At 38.6% G+C, this 21,503-nt stretch overlaps 1 protein-coding gene across 3 annotated transcripts in view; it reads right to left on the minus strand.

The window, feature by feature from the left end:
* The window catches only part of SIPA1L2 (signal induced proliferation associated 1 like 2), a 200,933-nt gene that overhangs the window by 63,980 nt on the left and 115,450 nt on the right, over positions 1 to 21,503 (minus strand). For all 3 annotated transcript variants that reach the window (XM_045537008.1, XM_045537006.1, XM_045537007.1), the window contains exons 4-7: positions 20,674 to 20,807; positions 18,503 to 18,691; positions 12,073 to 12,247; positions 7,782 to 7,885 (exon numbers count right to left, since the gene is read on the minus strand). In XM_045537008.1, coding sequence (XP_045392964.1) covers positions 7,782 to 7,885; positions 12,073 to 12,247; positions 18,503 to 18,691; positions 20,674 to 20,807 — 602 coding nt within the window. The remainder of the gene's footprint in view (positions 1 to 7,781; positions 7,886 to 12,072; positions 12,248 to 18,502; positions 18,692 to 20,673; positions 20,808 to 21,503) is intronic.

Below are 21,503 nucleotides of genomic sequence, written 5' to 3' on the forward strand. Positions count from 1 at the left end.
CCTACACCCCCAGGCCTATTTCTATTGCATTAGTTGTTGTACTGTCTTCTAACTGTTGGTTACTTCTTCTGTATCAGGTCATAACCTTCCTGAGGACAAGCATGTTTCTTACTGCCTTTGGCTTCCTAGTTCCTAATGGCACGCTAAGCAAAGTACGTACCCAACACACACTTGCTAAACAAATGAAGGATACAAATATGTTTATTGATGTATAACACTGTGCATTAAAATTGTGATCACTTCTTTCCTATGAACACATGCCAATAAATTCCCACACAAGGCACTCTGTAAGTTTATGCAAGTGAAGGCACAGATCTGTGCTCTAAACATTTGTGATCTTCAGTTTTAATACATAAAATAATCCTCACATGAGCTGGTGATGTCATTGCTGGAATGGGACAATTTCAGGTAGTAAATCTCTCTTTACTAGCAATAACAAAGACCATGACCTTGCCCTTAAATTTATTTGGCACCTATAATGCATATTCCACTGTAAAGAGCAGTAAGTTCAACTTTTAAAGCCTTTTAAATCCATATACAAAAAGGATTTCATCGTCAGGTCCCTGACTTGTGATTTCCCGTGATAAAAGGCCTAGAAGAGTAGGAATGACATGTTCATTCTTTCAGAGTTCTCTACAGCCCAGTTAAATCGCTGATTCATATGCTAGAAAATTCCTACTTAAATCCCCATGGTTAAAGTTATAAACACACAAAAATTATCTTACTGAGTAAACTTTTGAAACATATATTAATATGTAATAATACAGACCCAGTGGGTCACCTCATTTAACACATTAACTGCCATGTGAGTTGTATTTAATTCACGCTAGTGTTGACCCCGGGGCCTCGTGAAGCATATGTAACTCACTTGTCTCTTCACCTTGGGAGCTACAAGAACTACTTTTCAAGTTGCATATAACTCACGCACAGAAAACAAAAAATAACAAATTTTTCATTAAATTAGAAAGGAATGTTTTGTTTTCAAAATTTTTATTCAATTTTCATAATAAAACACTGTGGTCCCAAGGGGGAAAAAAAATTTTTCTAGTGTGGCACTGTGTTAAATCTGTAGTTTTAAAGAAGTTTGCTAGATATGCAAAGTAAAATGTGTCATTTCAAATGCATGTTAAAAAAATCCATGAAAATTGTACTTGGCAAAGACATTCTTCCCTCTTTTCCCCAGTAACTGAAATACGTGATTCACAATAATAAGTAATAAGATGAGGGAAAATGAGGAACAAATAAATAGCTTTAAAATATGCCTAATATTGTTGTCACTGTATTTGCAGAATAGAAAACATAGTAGCTCCTGCCATATTTCCATTCGGACATCCTGGAAACACAGGGATTCTCAGACTGACAAATCGAAGATAGAAGTCAGGACCGGCAAAGCCAAGCAGAGAGTGCCACGCCGCCTCCTTCCTGAGTGACCACGTGTGCTACTGGGCCTGGGCCGGCCCTCTCAATCAAACAAGGTGCAAGATGGACTCAGTCAGTGCCTCCTGGCTGTTGTGACTGCAACAGCAAATTGGACAGCTATTCTTGCTCAATTTCTCTTCCTCCTGAAGGAAGACACTGGGTTCAATTCTGTACTCCACCACAGGAATATTTAAAGCACAAGTTAAAGGAAACTTTAAGGCTGGTTGTTACTTTGACAACATGCCAAATGGCTTCTGTCCCTTTCTAAGCATATTCTTTTGCTTTGTAAAATGGGCCAAAGAATGTTTTTAAAAGTCTAATTAATTTAACCATGGTGACATAATGCACTTTGTGGAAAAAAAAAATACGGCAGTGTGGGAAGGGGGGATAAGGAGATTCATTAAGGAGAGTAAAATCTAAAGCTTTTTGAAGGAGAATAAAATAACAAAAATGAACACTTTATCCATTAACAAAATGCTTGAATTTGTTCAGAGACTAAAGAAAATATCTAGAAAGTTAACAAAAATTCATTTTTTTTCTTTTAAGATTTTGCCAAACATGAAATAAGTAATTTCTTGACCTTCTTAAAAAAGAAGATGAATGTTTCCTTTAGTGTTTAGTTTATGCTTTTATCTAACTGGTCAATGAAATTCTATATAATCAGAATCTGTAAATGGAAGGGGAAAGGGATGGCAAACCATGAACAAATGCAGCCTAGCAAATCCTGAAGGCACTATTTGTTTTGGGGAATTAAAGAAATGACACCTTCTACGGTAATCTTTCTAGGCAAGTAAAACCAATAATGCTTTTTCAGTGACACCAAGAGAACCAATTTATTAGTGTTTTCACCTGCAAAAATGTGTTAATAAATACCATATTCGATAGATTTACATAGTCAAGTCTACTAAATTTCCAACACTTGATTCAAGTTGTGAAACAGGAATAAGCTCTTGTCATCACAAAGAAAGTGAAAAATGTATACTTCACCCAAGTATACAGATGCTAATGAAACAGCATATATAGCAATAGGTTTAGTCACAATTCCTTAAACACACTTCAGGATTCATAAGACCAGATTTAACTTGATGCGAAAATAGAAGGAGTAAGTTCTAGTATTCAATAGTACAGTAGGGATATTACAGTTAACAGCAATCCATCGTGTATCAAAATAGCTAGAAGAACTGTAATGTTCCCAATACAAAGAAAAGATAAATGTTTGAGATGATGGACATCCTAATTACCCTGATTTGATCATTACCTATTGTATATAAGTATCAAAATACATGTGCCCCTAAAATATAATGTACAAAACTATTATATATCAATTACAAAGTAAAAAAACAAAACAAAAACAAAATTGAGAGAAAAAACCCAAAGAATAAAGTAGAGAGAAAAAAATGAAGTAAAAGTCAACAAGTGTCCAGGCAGCAATACTTGGATCTAAAATGGGACAAAGTTGAACTAGATTAGACCCACTAGACTCTATATATCTATATAGGTTCATTTGTTAAATTCTTTTTTTAAACCTAGTAAGACTCAAGCATTTTGCACCTAATTGTGAGGGAAAGTTGTACTATATGAAAGAGAAGCAGTCAGAATATGGTTTGGAAGAAGCTTCAAAGAGTCAGAGAATAGAAAACTCATCTGAAGTTGGAGGAAGCAGAGCTCCAGAGAAGGTCTGCAGAAAGAGGCACATCTACGTCCCATAAGAAAGCAATCACAAATTCCCAGTCCTGGTCCTTAGGTTTGAGTCTAAGTCCTGTCAATATGAAGAGGGCTGGCAAAGACTCCTTAGACTTGACTGATTCCTTCCTACATCTCCGACCTCCTCAACTATTCCTCACCTTCTAGACAGCCACCCGGTCCCTTTGACAAGACAACTTGTTCTTACCGAAGGTGCTCTGCACTTGCTAATCCCTTGGTGGAAGTTCCTCTCCTTCACAAGATGGCTGGATTATCCTCTTTTAGAGAGACTGTCCTAATTTTGCATTCATACACACACACACACACCTGTGCACAGACACACCCCCTTCATAGACTCCACACTCAAGAGTTTGCACCAGTGATTAGAATTCTGCCTTGATTTTTAAGAGACAGATAGAGTTTCCTATGGAAAAACATGGAAAAAGTGAACATAGAAAAGCACTGTAAATAATAAGAAAGGAGGGGCAACTTATGCATATTATCATATAAATACAAAAGATCTATACTTAGAGAAGAAAAGCCTTACCTGCCCCCTGCAAAAAAGTGAACATTAGCTAACCATTCTTATCCCAGATCAGCAAGAAGCTCATACCAAATTTAATTAATGTTTCAAGGATTCATCACTGATTTACCATTTTGTATTATCATATTTTATCAATAACAAGAGTAAATTTAAATGCACAAACCAGTTAAGCTGAATATTCTGAAAATGGACAAAAGTAATCTAAGAATTTGGATTTTTTAATGACTTCATAATAAAGTAAAGATGAAAACAGGATTATGAATACGTAAATATCTTTCTTCTGACAATAGGCGATACCAATTCTCATTCTAAGCTGCAATTCTTGTTATCTAGTATAAGTATACATTCCTACTTAGGGTCTGGGAATAAAGCTAATCATAGAAAGCTGCATAAGTGTTTTATCCTTTCAAAACATTCTATAGTATTATTTATAGGTGAACTCAAGTGCATTTAGGACCTGCTCATAGAGCATTTAATGAGGCAGGTTGTTCCAGTATTTAAATGGGTTCTCAGCAGTATCAATTAGGGACTTCGGGAAGTACACACACTCTTTAAAGCAGGGGCTCATTATCAGTCTAACTAATATGGAGAAAGGGGTTCAAGGCCTAGCCCAAATGTGGTAAGCTGGGCCACTGTTACCTCTATGGCATCAAGTCCATTACTAGGGTTAGACCAGTATCTTTCAATAGAAATCTCAAAAACCTAGGGGCTTGGTCCTTCTGATTAGGTACCTCCATGAGGCTCGGATACGCCTTCCAACTACAGCAGCTCAAACTTTATGCATACGTTAAAAAGGAAAAAGCTTACTGTGTGTCAGACACTGAGATGCCTCTACCTGCTTTATACGCCTAGTTTAAAGTAATGGTTTCTCTTCAAAAATGAAGTTTAAAGCTAATTTGTGAAGTTCCACTGATGACATCCCATGATGGCTTAACCATGATTTGTCTACAGGGCAAGCAGAAGGGAAGCACACACAGGGGAAGACAGCTTTGGGAAAAGTGGATGGATTGCCAAATAGGCCCAGAGAGATTTGAGGGATTTAACTTGTGAAGAAAGAAAATACTCCAAGAGCCAGGTTTCTTATCATTCTCTCAGTCTGGCTAGGTTTTCTTTGTGAGAGTCAGAGACATTCCAAAGATTAAACTCTTTTGCAACTATGGTGAACTCTCTCAAGACATTTAATGAATCTTGGAATCAGCTTTCAGCTTGATTTATTACAAGAAGGAACACAAGAAAGCAGATCTGATGTGGATGAGTCTGGACCAGTTAAACAGGCACAGACACTGTGGTGCTAATGAAGCCAAAGTTACAGGCACAAGTCATGTACCGGCCAGTTAACTGTGCTAAGTCCTGTGGCCTCAGACTGCACTCATGAACGCAGCTGGTCCTTTCAGACATTTCTGCTCTTGGTATTAACATAATTTGTGAGCATGGGTTGGGTGAGTGAGAAAAGTGGAAAGAGTCAATACAACCCATAACAAATTTGGAAAGTACATGTCCCAAGATTGCAAAGTGGCATCATTTATCTACAGACAAAACATTCTGATGACAATTCATAAATAATGAAATATTTTACTAAATGTCAAAGTAAAAATAACTTTCTGATATGATTGATAAATGTAGTCCCTCCCTTTCTTAGCCATTCAAGGCCTTAGCTTTTCATAATAGATCTTTAGAACTAGGAACAAGAAAATAAAATGCTGGTGTTCTGTATCTAATGAATTATAAAATAATAACCACTTGAATTTATGGAGCACACTCCATGCCCAGCACTATTTTAAGTGCTTTACATGTATTAATTTGTCTAATTCTCATAAACTACCACCTAAGCAAGGTTTGTTCATTCATTCATTATTCATTGAACAAATGTTTATTGACTACTTACCATGCTCTGGGTACTATTCTAGGTACACGGGGACATCTCAGTGAACAAAACAGATACAAATTCCTGCTTTCAGGGACAAAGCACACTAAAACAGATAAGCTTGCCCAAGGTCACAAATCTAGTAGCTGGGATTCAAATCCAAGAAGTCTGGTTCCAGAATTTTTGTTTATAACACCTGTGTTCTGCTAAAGCTTTCTTTTTCTTTTTTTTCAACCTAGAAGGAAGCCACCTCTACTCCCACCTACATGTTCCCTTCTTGGGTCTCCTAATTTTGTGTGTGGAATTTTTCAAGGACGGTTTCAATGAAATAAAGTCAGGCACAGAGAATTGCAAGGCCCACAGCTTCTAATTACCATATCATGAAAGGGGGCAGGGAAGCCAGTTTTGAGTTCTGGTAACAGCAAAGACTTCAAAACTCTAAAGGTTGCCACATGTGAAACACTGGGGCCAATTCAGTTTGGAGTCCAATGACTCAAATAATTAGGGAACTGGAAGGGCTTTGTGGTTTGAGTACTCGATGACGGGGGTCAAGAGTCACTGGCTCTGTTTCTCTGACGTACAGACTTTCTTGGCTTCAGCAAGCCTGATCAGTTTTCTGAGCAACAACTCCCACAGAGTTTAATTACTGAATGATTCACGAATATCTGCTGGACAACCGTACTGGTCTAAATTAAGCCTCTTAATATCCAGTGAATCTGTCTGGTATTATTCCAAATAAATTTTTTAGGAGCTAAAATCCTTTAGGTTAAAACATATATAAATACATACATGTGATTTAGTGATTGTAAGTCTAGCTCATAAAAAATATACAGATGTGTAATCTAGAGATAGATTATTTGAAGGTGGTGGGAAGAACATGATTACTAGAAAACACTGCAGAAAATTCAGGAAGGACAAGGGATTCACGTAAGTAATAGATGGAAAATGGCAAGAAAATCCAGCTAGCTGGGACCATGAGGAGAGACATAAAGAGGGAGCTGGTGTCCCCACTGGGAAGAGCCCTGGGAACCAGGGGCCTGCCCTCTCATCCTGGCTGTGGGGTCCCAGGCTAAGGCGCTTCCTAAAACTAGTGGTGGGGGAAAGGTAGGAGGATGGTTCTTGGGAAAATGTGCAGATTTTGACTAAATTCATAGAATTTTATGAGTGTTTAAAAAAAAAGAGAAAAATTCTATGAAACAATTAAGCTTCATTCATTTGACAAATACCTCCTTCACCAAGTCCTATGTAGTCTTTGATGCTTTAATATATTTAGAGCAAAGGAGCAGGAGTTAAGTGACTTCAGAAGAACTAAGTTTCCTAAGTGTGAAAATAAACTTTAAGTCTGGATTTAACCCAGATACAATCAAACCCCTAAAATTAGATTATGCCGATGAATCAGTTGTAAGATCCCAGTAAGTTACAAACCTTTCCATAAACAAATGGCAACTCTAGTAGTCAGTATTTTCCAAAAAGCTTTCAGCTTAACATTGGTAGAGCCCATGAGATTCTGAATAAGATGTGGAATGGAGCCTTCTCTACCCCACAGATCCTCTCTATCCAAAACACAGATTGTTTTCTATCCCAAACAATCCCCAAAGTCCTCTCAAGCTCATAAAGTAGACAAGGCATTTCAAATATTTCTAGCACAATAAAAAAAAAAACAAACATTTCTAGCAATCTTTACAAAAGAACTTGCTCAACCCATTTTACAGGTACACAAAAAAGTAATGTGAATTATTTTATGATGTTCTATGCATCATTCAAGTTTTCAGAAATTCTTAATTCTTACTGAGTAGCTGTGTTCAAAGCATGATGTATATTAATATATTTTTCCTTTAAAAAGGTCAATAAATTTGGTCACTAAATCCAATTAAAACAATAAAAACTGAATATCTGAAAATAGCACCAGTAACAACTTCAAATAGTATTTTCTATAAATAAGTACTTACCCAAATGCAGAAACCTAGGTCAGATCAACATAATTGGCCCATTTGTAATTAACACAATTGACACAGGTTTCTTCTTAAGATTTTGCCTAGCATGCAATAAAGGTGAGTGCAGAAGAGTTTCTAAGTTTTACAAGGAAAAAGTACAATGATATTCCTTTTGAAGCCCGGATACTTCCAAATGATAAAAGAGCCAAAGATTATTAATGGCATTCAAGAAAAACTCTACTGATTCTTTGCAAATTCTAAATCCATCAATATTGTCAGTGGGCTGACCTCAGACTTCACACTCAGGGTAGGAAGCCCGAGGCTGGAGAGCACATACCTGCTGTCTGTTGTTGGGCATGTAGGGAAGCAGGGTGGACACATGGAACATGAGTTCGTAGTCTTTGTACGTCGTATAGAGCGAGTGAGTGCCCGTGGAATCAGCTGAAAGCAAAGATGAATCACAAAAGTTAGGCCACTACAAAATTAGAGCATTAACACTTAGGTTATTATTACAAAAGGCGATTGGATTGGAAAACCCCCCATGGAGCTATACCCTACTGGCATATGGATGTTGCACATCCTGCCCTCACCAATCCCTGCTTCTACCACCTCTCACCCCACAGCTGCAGCCCAAGGGGCTCCTTTTCTTTCTGTTTTTGCCCTCATAATACAGATTTAGATGACCAACTCATGGCAAGGTGATCTTGCAAGCAGGCACACAGGTAAGCAGCTGAGGAAAGAATCTGGTGCAGGCCTGGGTGCAATTATCTAAAGGTTGGGACTAACCAGCAGATAGCCTTGCCGTACGTATCCCTTTGTATGTTTACAGTTAATTCTTGGTTACTCCTGGGCACTTAGTCTTCCAGAACACAGAAAAATGAAACAGGATTGACTGAATATAGAAATGGGAACAACAAATGTTATTTTAAAACATTTCCTTCCCTGAATGATGTAATAATCTGTTCTCCTTTCAAGAGGAAGTGTAGTAATACATTGTATGCATTAAGAATACAGAGAATGAATGTGATGTCACAGTATATTACAAACTGACACATATGTTAAAACACTATGACATCTGAAGCTCTATTAATCATAAAGCTATTCATCTTTTGAAGAGCAGAATAATTCTTTGAAAATTTAAAATCCATCTGAGTTATCAATGATACTACCTCAGACTGAAAGTTTCAGATACTCAGAATAATCCAGTGACTACAAAACATTTAAGTAATAATTTTGGAGAGAAGTTCTGAATGACTTTTTGCATATAAATAAATGAAGACAAAAAAGATATATAGAAAGTAAAATGCCAATGGATTTCAAAACTGCTTTTCTCAATTCTTGATTTATATATACGCTATTTTCCACTTTTCAAACAAGAAACCACACTGTTCAACATCAGTTATTCCATTGTGTTTGTGGGGGAAACATAACTAGGTATCTTAATCTTTTTTTTAACCTACAAGTATAAATTTTTACTTTAAAAACACTAAAATCTTCAACCTTTATGGACCTCTACTATTTTCTTTCTGAAGTCTATGATAAGTCTTTCTTTCTAATATTTATATCCAATTCAGAGACAGTCCTAAAAATTCTCTAGAAAAAAATATCATATACAATTCTTGGATGCTCTGAAAAGGTACTCACAGAAGGCACTTTCATGAGTAAGGTGAGTCTTAAAATGTTTACATTATAGATACTGATAAATTAACTTACAAATGGTCAGATAGGATAAGTTGTATATCAACCAGTCCCCAAATAAAAATTTTTTTCCTTTTAACTATTCATTAAGTACATACTTGTTATTTTTCATAGGATTTCTTAGAAAGTAATATTCCATTTTTTCTTGGCTCAGAACACTGAAAGTGAACACAGCTTTGGAAGCAAGCAAGCAAGCAAGCACAGTCAAGGGAACAATGAATGCTCCTTCAGTGAACAGCTGACTCACTGATAACAAAACTGGAGGCCGTATGATCAAACAGCCCAGTACATTCAATGACCCCCATTCACAACACTATTATTAGGATGGTTAAAATTCAGTAAGAGAGGCCAGGCATGGTGGCTCACGCCTGTGATTCTAGCACTTTGTGAGGCCAAGGTGGGAGGATCGACTGACATCAGGAGTTCAAGACCAGCTTGAGCAACATGGTGAGATCCCATCTCTACAAAAAATAGAAAAATTAGCAGGGCATGGTGGCGTGTGCCTGTAGTCTCACCCACTTGGGAGGCTGAGACAGAAGGATCACTTGGCCCCAGGCGTCTGAGGCTGCAGTGAGCTATGATGAGGCCACTGCACTCTACCCCAGAAAATAAAGTGAGACCCTCTCTCAAAAAAAAAAAAAAAAAATCAGTAAGCGAAATGTTGACTGATATTAGGTTTCAGATTCAGGAAACTGCAGCAAAAGAAGAAAAATGTACTGGGGGGGGGAAACACGTTTTAAAATGTGATCATAATTTGTTTATCCCAAGCAGTATTAAAAGATAAATTTTTAAAATTAAATATTCTGAATTTTTTTTTCTGAAACATCAGCATAACAGAGAAGCTAAACTAACAAGGCTGGTTCTGGAGTTTGCTGCAAATATTTCACTTCCAAAAGGGACACAGGCTATTAGTTTTATCATTCTTTGCACCTAGCCCAATAAAGGCTGCCCGTGGTGGGGGTTTCTGCACTCTGGCTGGTAGAACATCTTAGTGGTTCATATGCCCTCTGTTCCTGCTCCATTTCATTTCGTACTCAAGAGAGAAACAACCCATTTTGGAGCTTGAAGGAATATCCCAGATAGCCTAGCCCAACACCCTACACTTTCTCTATGAGGAAAGTGAGGCCCAGATTTGACCAAAGCCCTCTGGGCAGATAAAGTTAAAACTAGAATCCAATTCCCTCCAATTTTAAATGGAAGATTTTTATTTGTCTATTCCTTGAAAGACATAATTTTTATTTAACCACTCCATGATACCTAATTCTTAGACATCTCTTCTCTACTAAAGGAATGTTAAGACTTTTTTGCATCTCACAGACAGCCTTGCTCATAAAAATAACCTAAAGATTTGTTGATTATTAGAGTCAATGTATCAAAATCTAGTTCTTATGTTCTCATTTCCTTGGGCTACAGTCCTTAGTACTACACATCTGTAATGTATCAAGGACATCTCACAAGTCATAAAAATTCAAAGCTGTTGTCAATTCTATACACAGAAAAACATTTGGATTATCTATGTTGTAGTTGTATGGACTATACGGATCAGAAGTTCATCAACTGTTTTCTAAATCCACCCGCTGGAGAGAGAGGACACATACTCACATAGTAACAACAGTTCATGTCACCAGTGGAAGGACATCCCTAAGGATAGTATATCAGCATCCCTAGGGGGTGAATGGTGGTTTGTAAGAAAGGGGAGTTTGAAAAGAAAAGGGAAGGAAAATCAGAGGAGGTCTCATTAATCTTTCTTAAAATATATGGATATTTGTGTTTTGGGTTCCATGAATTATTTCCCTATCTTTATATATCTGAGGCATGAGCAACATACACTTAAGGTAATAGTCAAACTCCAGCCCTCTGTGGAGGACACACAGGGCCTGTCAGTGAGTTAAGACCATAGCTGGGTCTTGTTATCAATCCTGGAACTGCAACTTTCAAAAAAATCTAAAAACAGAATGGACTACAGGCACCACCCTCATCTAGACGAACTATCAGTCGATCCATCAAGGTCCCAAGTTGAGTGGGTGTTGGGGGCAGGGCTTTGTGACTTAATGGAGAATAGGAGGCAGGGAGCCACAGGGCATAAGGCCTCCATGGTTCTAATCCCGGCTCAGTCACACCCTGACACTCCCACATGGAAAACTCCCTTTTCGCCACTCCTACTAGGAGTGGGGGCTAAATGTTCTTTCAGATCCTCCAAGTTTAGAATCTATCTACTCATCACTTTTCATTAAAAGAGCGAGCAGTTAATCACTTGATAATAGGCAGAATTTTCCAAAATATATAGAATTACTCTGCCTGGTATTTTAGGTGCTGATAGCAACTAAATAACAGTACATCACAGGAGGGCAGACAGCCCATGTTTTGAATTGACCAGTCAATCTGGCACCTTGCAGCTAATATGTGCACCACTCAAGGAGACCTGACTAAGGCCCTTGGAAAATAGGGTGCATCAGCTTTCTAATCACTGCTCCAACTCCCCAGTTAACATCATGACTCTGGAAATGAAAAATAACTAAATAAATAAGCCAAATAACATGGCATGAATGAAATGCGTTACTATTTTGTCTCTTAGAAATGAATGCAGTTCTTGTCCTTGGTACACTGAAACAAGGGTATAATAGAAGAGGTTAGGCTAAAAGAAAGAAAAAAATATTCAAAGATTCTTCCTGAAACACGGGGGAATCTCTCTGCTGGCGTTACAAAGGAAAAAAAATTGACCTTTTGAGCTTATGATGGGAAGCACATACCGCATGAGAAATGTGCTTCCTTTGCTCATCTGAGGAGATCTAAACTCTTATCCCAAATATGCTTGCTAGGCTGCTTCGGGGGTCAGGAGCAGCAAGGCATGTGATCCCTCGCTTAGATTTACGCAGTATGCCTACCTTTGGAGAATTAAAGTTGTGCCCACACACAAATATGAAGCTTACTTTTATTGTCTAGCTGAGCTCGATATTTACTAAATCCTTTCAGTCGTACTCTCTGGCCCAGAAGATCAAGGAATTCTTCAAAAGCTGGTCCCGCCGTCTCATTGTTATACATTTCTTCCTCTGTGCTCTGGCCTGCTTTGCAATAGAGGATCCCAATCTTGTGCTGAAAGCTCAGCTGAAATGGGGGAGAAATGTAATTACTTGGCAAAGAATACCAGACAAGCTAACTTCCGGTAAAATTAAAACTACAGAAGCTTGGAATTTTGTTCTCAGGAAAGCATGCCAGAACAATCCCCATAAGCAATAAGAGTAGGCAGCTCTCACTGTACGAAATGCTACAAATATGTAACAAACCCAGAAACCCCAAAATACAGCTGGAGAGATGTCAGAAACCCTAAAAGATAAAATATATGGCCATGGCCCTGTGGAATTTGCCAGGTTCCAAAATGGATAGGCAGTCAGGTCCAAGCACCTACTCAAAAATACAACTGTGGAAATATTTAATACAATTCATATAGTAATTAGCATTATCTTCCAAGTCGGAAGAAAAAAAGGCCATGAACTTTTAAAAGATTTCCTTCTCTGGTTCTTAATGTCTTTTTCTTCTTTAATTTACTTGAACATTCATGGAAATATGTAGGACTCTAAGGAAAAAATCAAATCAAATTAAGGTCTGGTAAGGATAGGATCCCGATGGAAATTGTGATCTACATATATAAACAGAAAAATGTTTTCTTTCCATAAAACTACCTTTGGCTGTACAATTACATTCATTTCTTACATTTTTGGTCTTGAAAACATCTGCTAAATATACAGTACACCATAAAGAATTTTAATGGCAATTGAAGAGTTCCTGCTGTAATCCTATCTGACGATCAATGTCACGTCATGCTGGAAGCCGCAGGACTTCCTCCCAAGGCCAGGAATAAGCTGGATTCATTTTTACAGCTTTCTTATTTTCCCCAAATAGGAACTACTTCTCATGCAATCGAGCTCTTAAGCTTACCATCAGCAATCTGAGCCTCAAGGACTGATAAATTATGAGACATAACTGATTCCCTGAAGACATCAATCCATAACACTGTTCATTATCAAACTGTAAAATAGAACCTTTAATCAAAACTCATAGCTGACTATAGCAGCAAAATAAGGCAAAATGATGCTCATTTCCCTTGAGCAGCAAAGTGACGAAAGCAGTCTCGTTCGTATTACTACCTAATCACAACATACAATGCAGGTAAGGCACAAGACACCTGCCTGAATGACCTCAGCCAACTGCAGGATGTGCTGGATAAACTCAAGAGTTGAGCAGGTAGAGCCAAGTGCCAACATATTCTGGATGCATTCAGATCGTGACTAAGTGTTATGGGAGAATATAAAAGGAAACACCTGTTTACAATCTGACCGTATCAACTACCTGTATCAATGGATGCCGGGGCATTGTCGTTCATGGGCCTTGGCTGCTGTCAGAGCCACAAGCTCCCCAACTGCACAGTGAAGATGACCGTACCTTGAGTGTGGGGGTATTAGATGGTGTGCATACGCTACTTAACACACCAAGTATTATGAATTTTATTGAACTAGTTCTTTAGTAAGGTCAAGGAAAAAAAATTTCCATTCATCCAGAGATTGAGAAAGAAATGTTTCTGATCAACTCAATTATCCAAATCAATGATATCATATTTATTACAAACAGACCATCATCTTCAAAAACTTATTAAGTGTAATAAAAATGCCTAATTATAAACATTCATCATTCCTGAGTAACTCAGAAGACATTCAGGATCTTAAAGTGCATTAGGGAAACTCTCATGATTAACCATTATTACACAGAGGTTGATGCCGTTAGTGACTACTGGAATCTGTATTAATACTGTAATGGCCTCAAAATGACTGCTTTACATCCTTGATGTCCTGTTAGTTGACTTCTCTTTCACTGTGAGATGATTTCAGCTCTCCAGTTATTTGGCCCTGGCTTTAATCTCTCATTAATACCACAGAATACTAGGGCTGCCACGCATAACTCCAACACCTGCGTGTCGCCATAACACTGTTTCCTCTGCACCTGGCAGAGATCGCCACACCATCATCCTCATCGCGGAGCTCACTCCGTCCTGGTGGCTGCAGTTCCTGTCTGTCCATCTGCTGCTCCCTTATCTGCTGCTCACCTCATCTGAGTATCTCCAAGCCACACGGCAGCTTGCCCCAGTCTGCCCTGGCACATCCAGGAGAAAACCTCTTCCTCTGCTCACATCCAGCTCTTTGAGGGGAGGCCTGGAGCAGGGCTGTTTGGGGCCCCAGGGTTTGGGCGCGGTGTGGTCAAGCACAGCCCTGGCTAGACTGGAACACTTTCTCTGACTCTGAGATTCTTGCAGACTTGGTATTTCTTGTGGATGCTCGTTCAGGCAAAGGCCAAATAACTGGAGGACTGAAATCCCGTAAGAACTCACTGCTGACTGTTGTGCTGTCAACTTCACACTCCTCTCCCCCCAGCCATCAGACAAACAAGCCTGTGTCTAGATTCTAACTGTGAAGAGAATTTGTGTTTCCATCCAAGAAGCTCCTGGGCCCAAGGGAATCAGGGGATGTGGCTAAAACAGATTGCAAATCCCCTGGGTGTCTCATGACAGCCGCCAGACTCTGGCTCCAGTGAAAATACCTTGTTACACACATGGCGTGGCATGGCACACCACAAGTTTACTGCTTGCTGGTATTCACCAATCACCTCTTTGATCAGTTTTCCTGGTGAAACTTAAAAGTCTCCAATGACTTAGAATAAATACTGGCTTGTTTACAACAAGGGCTGTGATTCCACTAAAACAATAATAGAATGAGACCCCTCTCATCTGAGTATCTTTCAGAAACCTGGAAGACAATCAAAATATATTAACCACTACTACTCCCTGGGTATAACAGAAAGCTAGCAACATATTCTTCAGCTCTATTATGATATAAAGCAAAGGAGAGACTCAAATTCCCCGTGTCCTAAAATTCCTAATTCTCTCAGGCCAAGGCCTCATTTCTGACCTCACTAAACCTCAGGCTGAACCTAATACTTAACCCCATTGCACTGACCTTTATCTAACTGGTCTGATGTGAACAGTAGCCAGTCCCACTGTCTTGGGATAAAACTAGGTTGGCACTTGGGCGTGAGTCCTGCTGCAAACTAAAAATACTCACTTGTCAAAATTCCCCATGGCTTTAGCGCTGACAGCTGGACATACATACATACTGCCCAGACAGCAGAGGATCCAGCACACGTCTTGTTTTCTTCCTCAGACAGGATAAAAACTGGCTGCTTTATTCCCAAGGCCAGAAGCTTTGTCATTATTGACAAGAAAATTTAAATTAAAATGAGGTGGAAAAAACCCAAAGCTTCAAAACTGCCTTGAAAATAAATTTGAGTGTGCAGTAAACCCTTTCACTTCATTCTCCTGACTCAGTCTACTTGTTCTAAGCATGTAGTTTCATTTATGTAGACTGGCTTACTTCATTTGCTGCAAACCTGATATGTAAGAAAACATACACATCTGGGTTGAGTGGACAAGAGAAGGGGACTGTTGGCCTTAAGAACAAATTAATTAATCACTGTTGTCAAAGATGTCATGATATCCTAAGATAGTGAGGTTTCATAATTCATTGAAATAATATATTTTTAAAAGTCAACCTATATAATTTTGTGAGCTTAACTATTATATAAATTGGGATAGTCTTTTTTAAAAGGAAAAATGGGATTTTAGAAGTGGAGAGGTGAAATTATGTAGATAAGGTAACAAAACCATCAAGGTCCTTCTTAATAACTACTTTCCTTATCATTCGCCATGGTGTTCAGTCTTCCTCCTCCAAACGTCTTACCAAACTCAAAGAACGGCATGAGTGAGCTGAGCACCCATGGATTCTCCTACCACACCGTCTGGCACAGAGCAGATATACTCAGTGACTGTACATTAAACGAGGATGCATTACAAACGCCAAGAAAACAGAAACTGGCAATATATGTAACTACATATATGAAATATAGGTAATTAGGTTATGTTTTAAATATTTTTTCAAGAGTAGAAAAAAAACCCTTAGAACAGTAACATAAAATTGGCCCAGTCTCTCCTGGGCAGATTTACTATTAGGGAAATGAATAAAAACAGAACTACCTGGAATAAACACTTATGCCCCCTAACAAGTTAGCGGCAACTTCTAAGGACCCCTTAGAAACCAGAAGTTAAAAAAGGCTGTCCAATCTCTTAGAGATGAAAGTAAGCAGTACCTTTTCTTCATGTATTATGGGAATCAGATACTATTAAGAGTTGTGGGAAGTCAAAATGCCATATCGTGGTTAAGTTTGAACACCATTAACAAAGTATACCAAAGTCAAACAAATATAAAATCTAAATAAAAAGTACATGAAATATAACTAGAGCTATACTAGTTTGTATAAAAGCAGTATCCAATTTTCAAAATTAATTCCTTTTGTAAATAGGTGTTCACTAAAAGTACTCAAAATATCTAATTTTAAAAACTGCTTCTAGCTTATTCAAGTACACAGGTATCTCAAATTCTGCAGGGAGACAGTCAACTACAGCTGCCATAATGCCCCTTCTCACCGCTCTGCAAAAGAATCCCTAGATGGGCGGCAGCTGCAGAGCCTTCAGGGGTTCAGGGGAACTTGGACCATCTATGGAGTTTTCTAGGGCAGCCTCAGGGGACCAAACACCTTACCCATCACACACTTGCAGTGAAATACAGTGATGTAATTTAAAGGGAGAACCAAGATATCCTACAAACATAAAGGGACAAGGAACTACCACATGGGTGGCAAGTTCTGTTCACCAGCTCTCTAGCAACATGAACACGAGTGCTATTCTTCCCATAAAGCCTGCCTGAACTTTGAGCATTTGGACCCCATACATCCTCTCTACCCTCCACAATCCATTTTTATCAACTGTTTAATGTACATTTCATACATTTCCACATATTTTACTAATCATGATTGTGGTAAACCTATTGTGTGTATTACACAATTTTAGAAAGCAACTGCTCAAGTTTAGAGTTTGGTTTGGTTTTATTGTTATTTTTAATTATGTCAGCTTTCATTCCTAAGACAGACAGATTTCAGTATTATTCATTCTGAGTGTTACAATGCCCACTTCTTTTTGCTAATAATGCAGTGTTAACTTGTTAGACCAATTACAATTTCATCACTTTTAGAATTCTAGCCATCTGAGGTGTCAAATATTCTACTTTAACCACAGTATTACTACTGGGTCAAACAAGATATATCTCAGATTTCCTCTAAAACATGCAAAAGAAGTTTCCTTGGGAAATTCTGAAAATATACATTACCATTGTCTTTTTTTAAATCATGGATTTAAAAACAAATCCACTCATTTAAAATAAATTACATGTACTTGGATAGCTACTTCTCAGTTTCCTCTACAAGTTATTTGCATATGAGACTTAAAAGACCTCTTTCCATCTTCTGGGTCACCATCCCAATCCTGTCCATCATTAATTCTCTCTTGGACAATGTCAATAATCACATAATTGAGCTCCATGTCACCATCAGTCTCTATCCTTGGCAGCCTATCAGATCCCCATCTACCAGAATAATGTTCCCAAAATACAGCTCTGATCATGTCACATCCTAATGGAAAACCTTCACTGGCCCCCTATTGTCTAAATCAAGTGCAAGCTCCTTAGCCTACAATTCAAGGTCTCATTTGTTCTAGTTTCAACTTACTTTTTTCCCCACCTTCTTTTGTTTGTAATGAAACTAGATTAGCCAATGTTCCTAAAAGTGCCAACTACTCGTATCTACCTCTTAGAATTCTGTCTAAGTCCAAAGGCCCAGTTAAAATGCCACCTCCTTCAGGGGATTTAACCAGTCAAATGTTTTTTCTTCCTTCACTGAAGCACACATTGCATTTACACCTCTCCAAGATCTCTTACCATACTCAGCCTTGCAGAAGGCCTTTGTGTTCTCAGTCTTACTGTCTTTGTGGGCTAGGGACTAGGTGTTAATCAGCTTCAGTCTTCCTAATGCATGCTGTTCACACGTCGGTCAGCATGATGCCATGCACTTGGTGGACAAGAATAAATGTTGGTTCAGGGAAAGGGTCAATGTGAGATATTTAAACCCTGGGAAAAAGCACTACTGACCTCTACTAATCATGCAATCTGATGTGCTCTTGCTAGCTGGGACATACCAAAACCTTGGTAAAAACAGTAAGTCACAACTCAACAGGAAGCAGGTTATACTATAAGGGCATCATGTTTCTAAACTAGTATAAAGGCATATTTGGGAAAAACTAGAAAGAAAATGCTCCAAGGCATTTAAAATAAATAGTCTTAAAAGAAAGATGGATGGGAAAACTCCACACCTTTTAGAAACGTAGACACAAATTCACACACAAGCAATCTCATACATTATACACACCCCTTGTTCGTCAAGCTTGAGCAGCTGCTCCGAGACCTTGGGTGAGTTGGAAGCCTGTCGCAGGCACTGAATGCTCAGCTCAGGAATGACATATTCCAAAACTTCTTTGAGAGGTAGTCCTCGTGCAGTACCATGCCTAGCAGTAGAGGGTACAGCATCTTCTAAAATTGCTCCTCTCAGTGTTGTAAGCTGCAAGGGAAATCATCAGACTTCAGTTAATACTAATCCTGGTTACCTACTTAGAACCTAATTGTCTGGTTGTCTTTAAAAAATGAAGAAGAGAAGCAAGGCTTTTTTCTGAGTGGGCCAAAAGGCGCTAAAGCATTCCATTTGAAGAAGCAAAATCAACACTCAAATAGTCTTTAAACAATACAGGAGTTGGGAGCAAGCCAAGTTGGAGTGAAATGATCATACGTATTCCAAAGAAAGAGGAGAAGCAAGACAGAGCAACGCTATAAAACTTAAGACATTCCTACAGCTCTCAGAACCCACATGGGAAGGTTCACACCAAGGAGAAACTAGACGATGATCCTGGGTAACCAGTCACTCTTCTTCCATCCTCTTTTTGTTTGTTTCTTTTTTTTTTTTTTTCCTTTTCAGAGGATGAAACATGTCTCAGAAATCCTTTTTTTCTTCTTCCTATTTCCCCATTTCTCTACATTTTCTTTTCTTCTACTCCCTTTCTTACCTTCTTCTATTTAATTCTCCATTCCTCAGGCTGAATGGAGACAGCCAGTGGCATCCATGGGCTGGGTGATTCAGGGCTGAGAAGATTACCACCAAATTTTGTCTCATGATTTATTAGATATCCTCAACTACATCACAGAAACATGGGATCAATACTCTGAGCATATGCCTCAGATTTAGTATGATGAGAGGAAAAAAAAACCCCAGAAACAAAAATCAAGAGAGCTGGTTCTAACCTGACTCCACTAACGCTGGCAACGGAGTTGTCAGAGTACTAAGGACAGGAGCTGGGGTGGTGGTGGTCATGAGGATGCCTAATGTTTACATGATGCTCCGTAACACTGGCCGACAGAACTATCTGCAATGATTAGAATGTTCTCTATCTGCACTAACACAGTAGCCATTAGCCACACTGGCTACTGAGCACTTGAAATGTGACTAGTGTGACTGAGGAAATGAATTTCTAAGTTTATTTAATTATTTTAAACAGCCACCCGTGTGGTTAATGGCTATTGGATTGGACAGCATAGGTCTATAACTTAAAATGGCACTTTGAGAAAGGGGCTTTATCTCACATACTCAGCATAGAGCCTAGGTCAAGGCACAGAGGTATACATGTCACGCAAAGTGCAGGAAACTACAAAATGGCATTCTTTTCTCTGTTTGATCTGGAAATATTCAACCAAAATTCACATTCTGTAATAGTTGCCATCTGTATTAATTATACCCCTCTAATTAAAAAAGGCTAAGCAAATAAAACCTAAAGTACAGGCCAGATTTAATCCTCTTCTTTTTTTTTCCCCCCCCTTTTGAGAGATGGGGTCTCACTATGTTGGCCAGGCTGGAGTGCAGTGGCCATTCATAGGTATAATCATAGCTCACTGCAGCCTGAAACTCCTGGGCTCAAATGATCCTCTTGCCTCAGCCTCCCGAGTAGCTGGGACTACCTGGCTTCAGATCTAATTCTTTATATAAATCAGCATCTCCACATATTTAGCTATTTATATTGTGCCATTTGTGTAACAATTTCACTTTTCACTCAAAGCAAGACAAGCAAGGAACTAACCTGGGTCCCTGATGTAAGGAAGCGTGGGTAGACAGAGCTACTACACTGGTAAAAACACGAGTCAGATGTTTACCCCATCACAGGAGACCTGATTTTCTGCATCACATTTTAAAGTTGTTTTTAAACTCTGACATGAATTGTATAATTTATGTTTTTGCCCTCTGTCCTAGCCCCCCAAACCTTCCATTTTTTATTATTTTGTCCTTTATGGTATAAGGCAGCAGTAAAATTATTGCCACTTAACATCCATGACATGTTGCCAAATTTTTCATTTGAAATAAAATACTGCAACACCCTTTTCAATTACCTCAAATGTTGCAATCATTAATATTAAAAAAAATAAATTTGGTACCCTATCTAAAACAAACTAAGGCGGTTCAGCCTTCATACTGGTAACAACACAAAGCAGTCCCATTACCTCACTTGTCCTGAAAGCCACCCTGTAGTTGAACTGGGACCCTTCTTTCTCCTTGGCATCTTCCACTTTCTCTCTTCGGATGCTGACTGCCACCGGGCCAAGGTTTTCATCAATTCCAAAGTAGTTTTGGTGCTCTATGATGGAAGAGAGAGGTGGCATCAAAAGAAAGAGAAAGGAACAAGTACCAGGATGAATATCTTTTAGTTTATCAAATCTCTGAAGAAATTCCACATGGCTCATACACAATGATTTCTCCATATTTCTAATCGAATTTTCTAGTTTCCAGTTCACATATACTTTTACATCTCACTTCATCCCGTTTTCTATTACTTCCTCCTCTCATGCTGCTTTTTACTCGTTCATGAGCAGCAGAAGCCTCCCCACCCCAAAGTTGTTATTTTGCGATTATGTCAAAAGCACCATCAGAAAGAGTGTGTTGCCATTCTCAGAAACTGCCAAAAGAGGAACACAGCTACCTGTAGAATCATAGGGAAGACAGTCTCCCTCCATCTGGGAAGGTCACCTTCTTTGACTGAATGAGGGCACCAGAGGTTACCTAACTAACCACTCAGACCAGCCAGGTTTAATCTTGGCCATCAGAGAAGTAGCAAAGATCACCCTTTTATTACAATGTCACTAAAACACCTAAATTCTAAAGCCAAATTTAGCAACAGTAAATAAGTAAAAAGGTCGTTAAGCTGCTAAGGTCAAATTTTATCTAGAAATCCTTTAACTTGGCTTACAATGTTATCAGCTAATCATTTCTTTCACATAAAATCACTGGTCCTTGCAGGATCTAAAATCACAAGAGTGGACCCTGAGGCCATCCT

This window comes from Lemur catta, chromosome 25 (assembly GCF_020740605.2).
Source record: "Lemur catta isolate mLemCat1 chromosome 25, mLemCat1.pri, whole genome shotgun sequence".
Lineage (NCBI taxonomy): Eukaryota > Metazoa > Chordata > Mammalia > Primates > Lemuridae > Lemur > Lemur catta.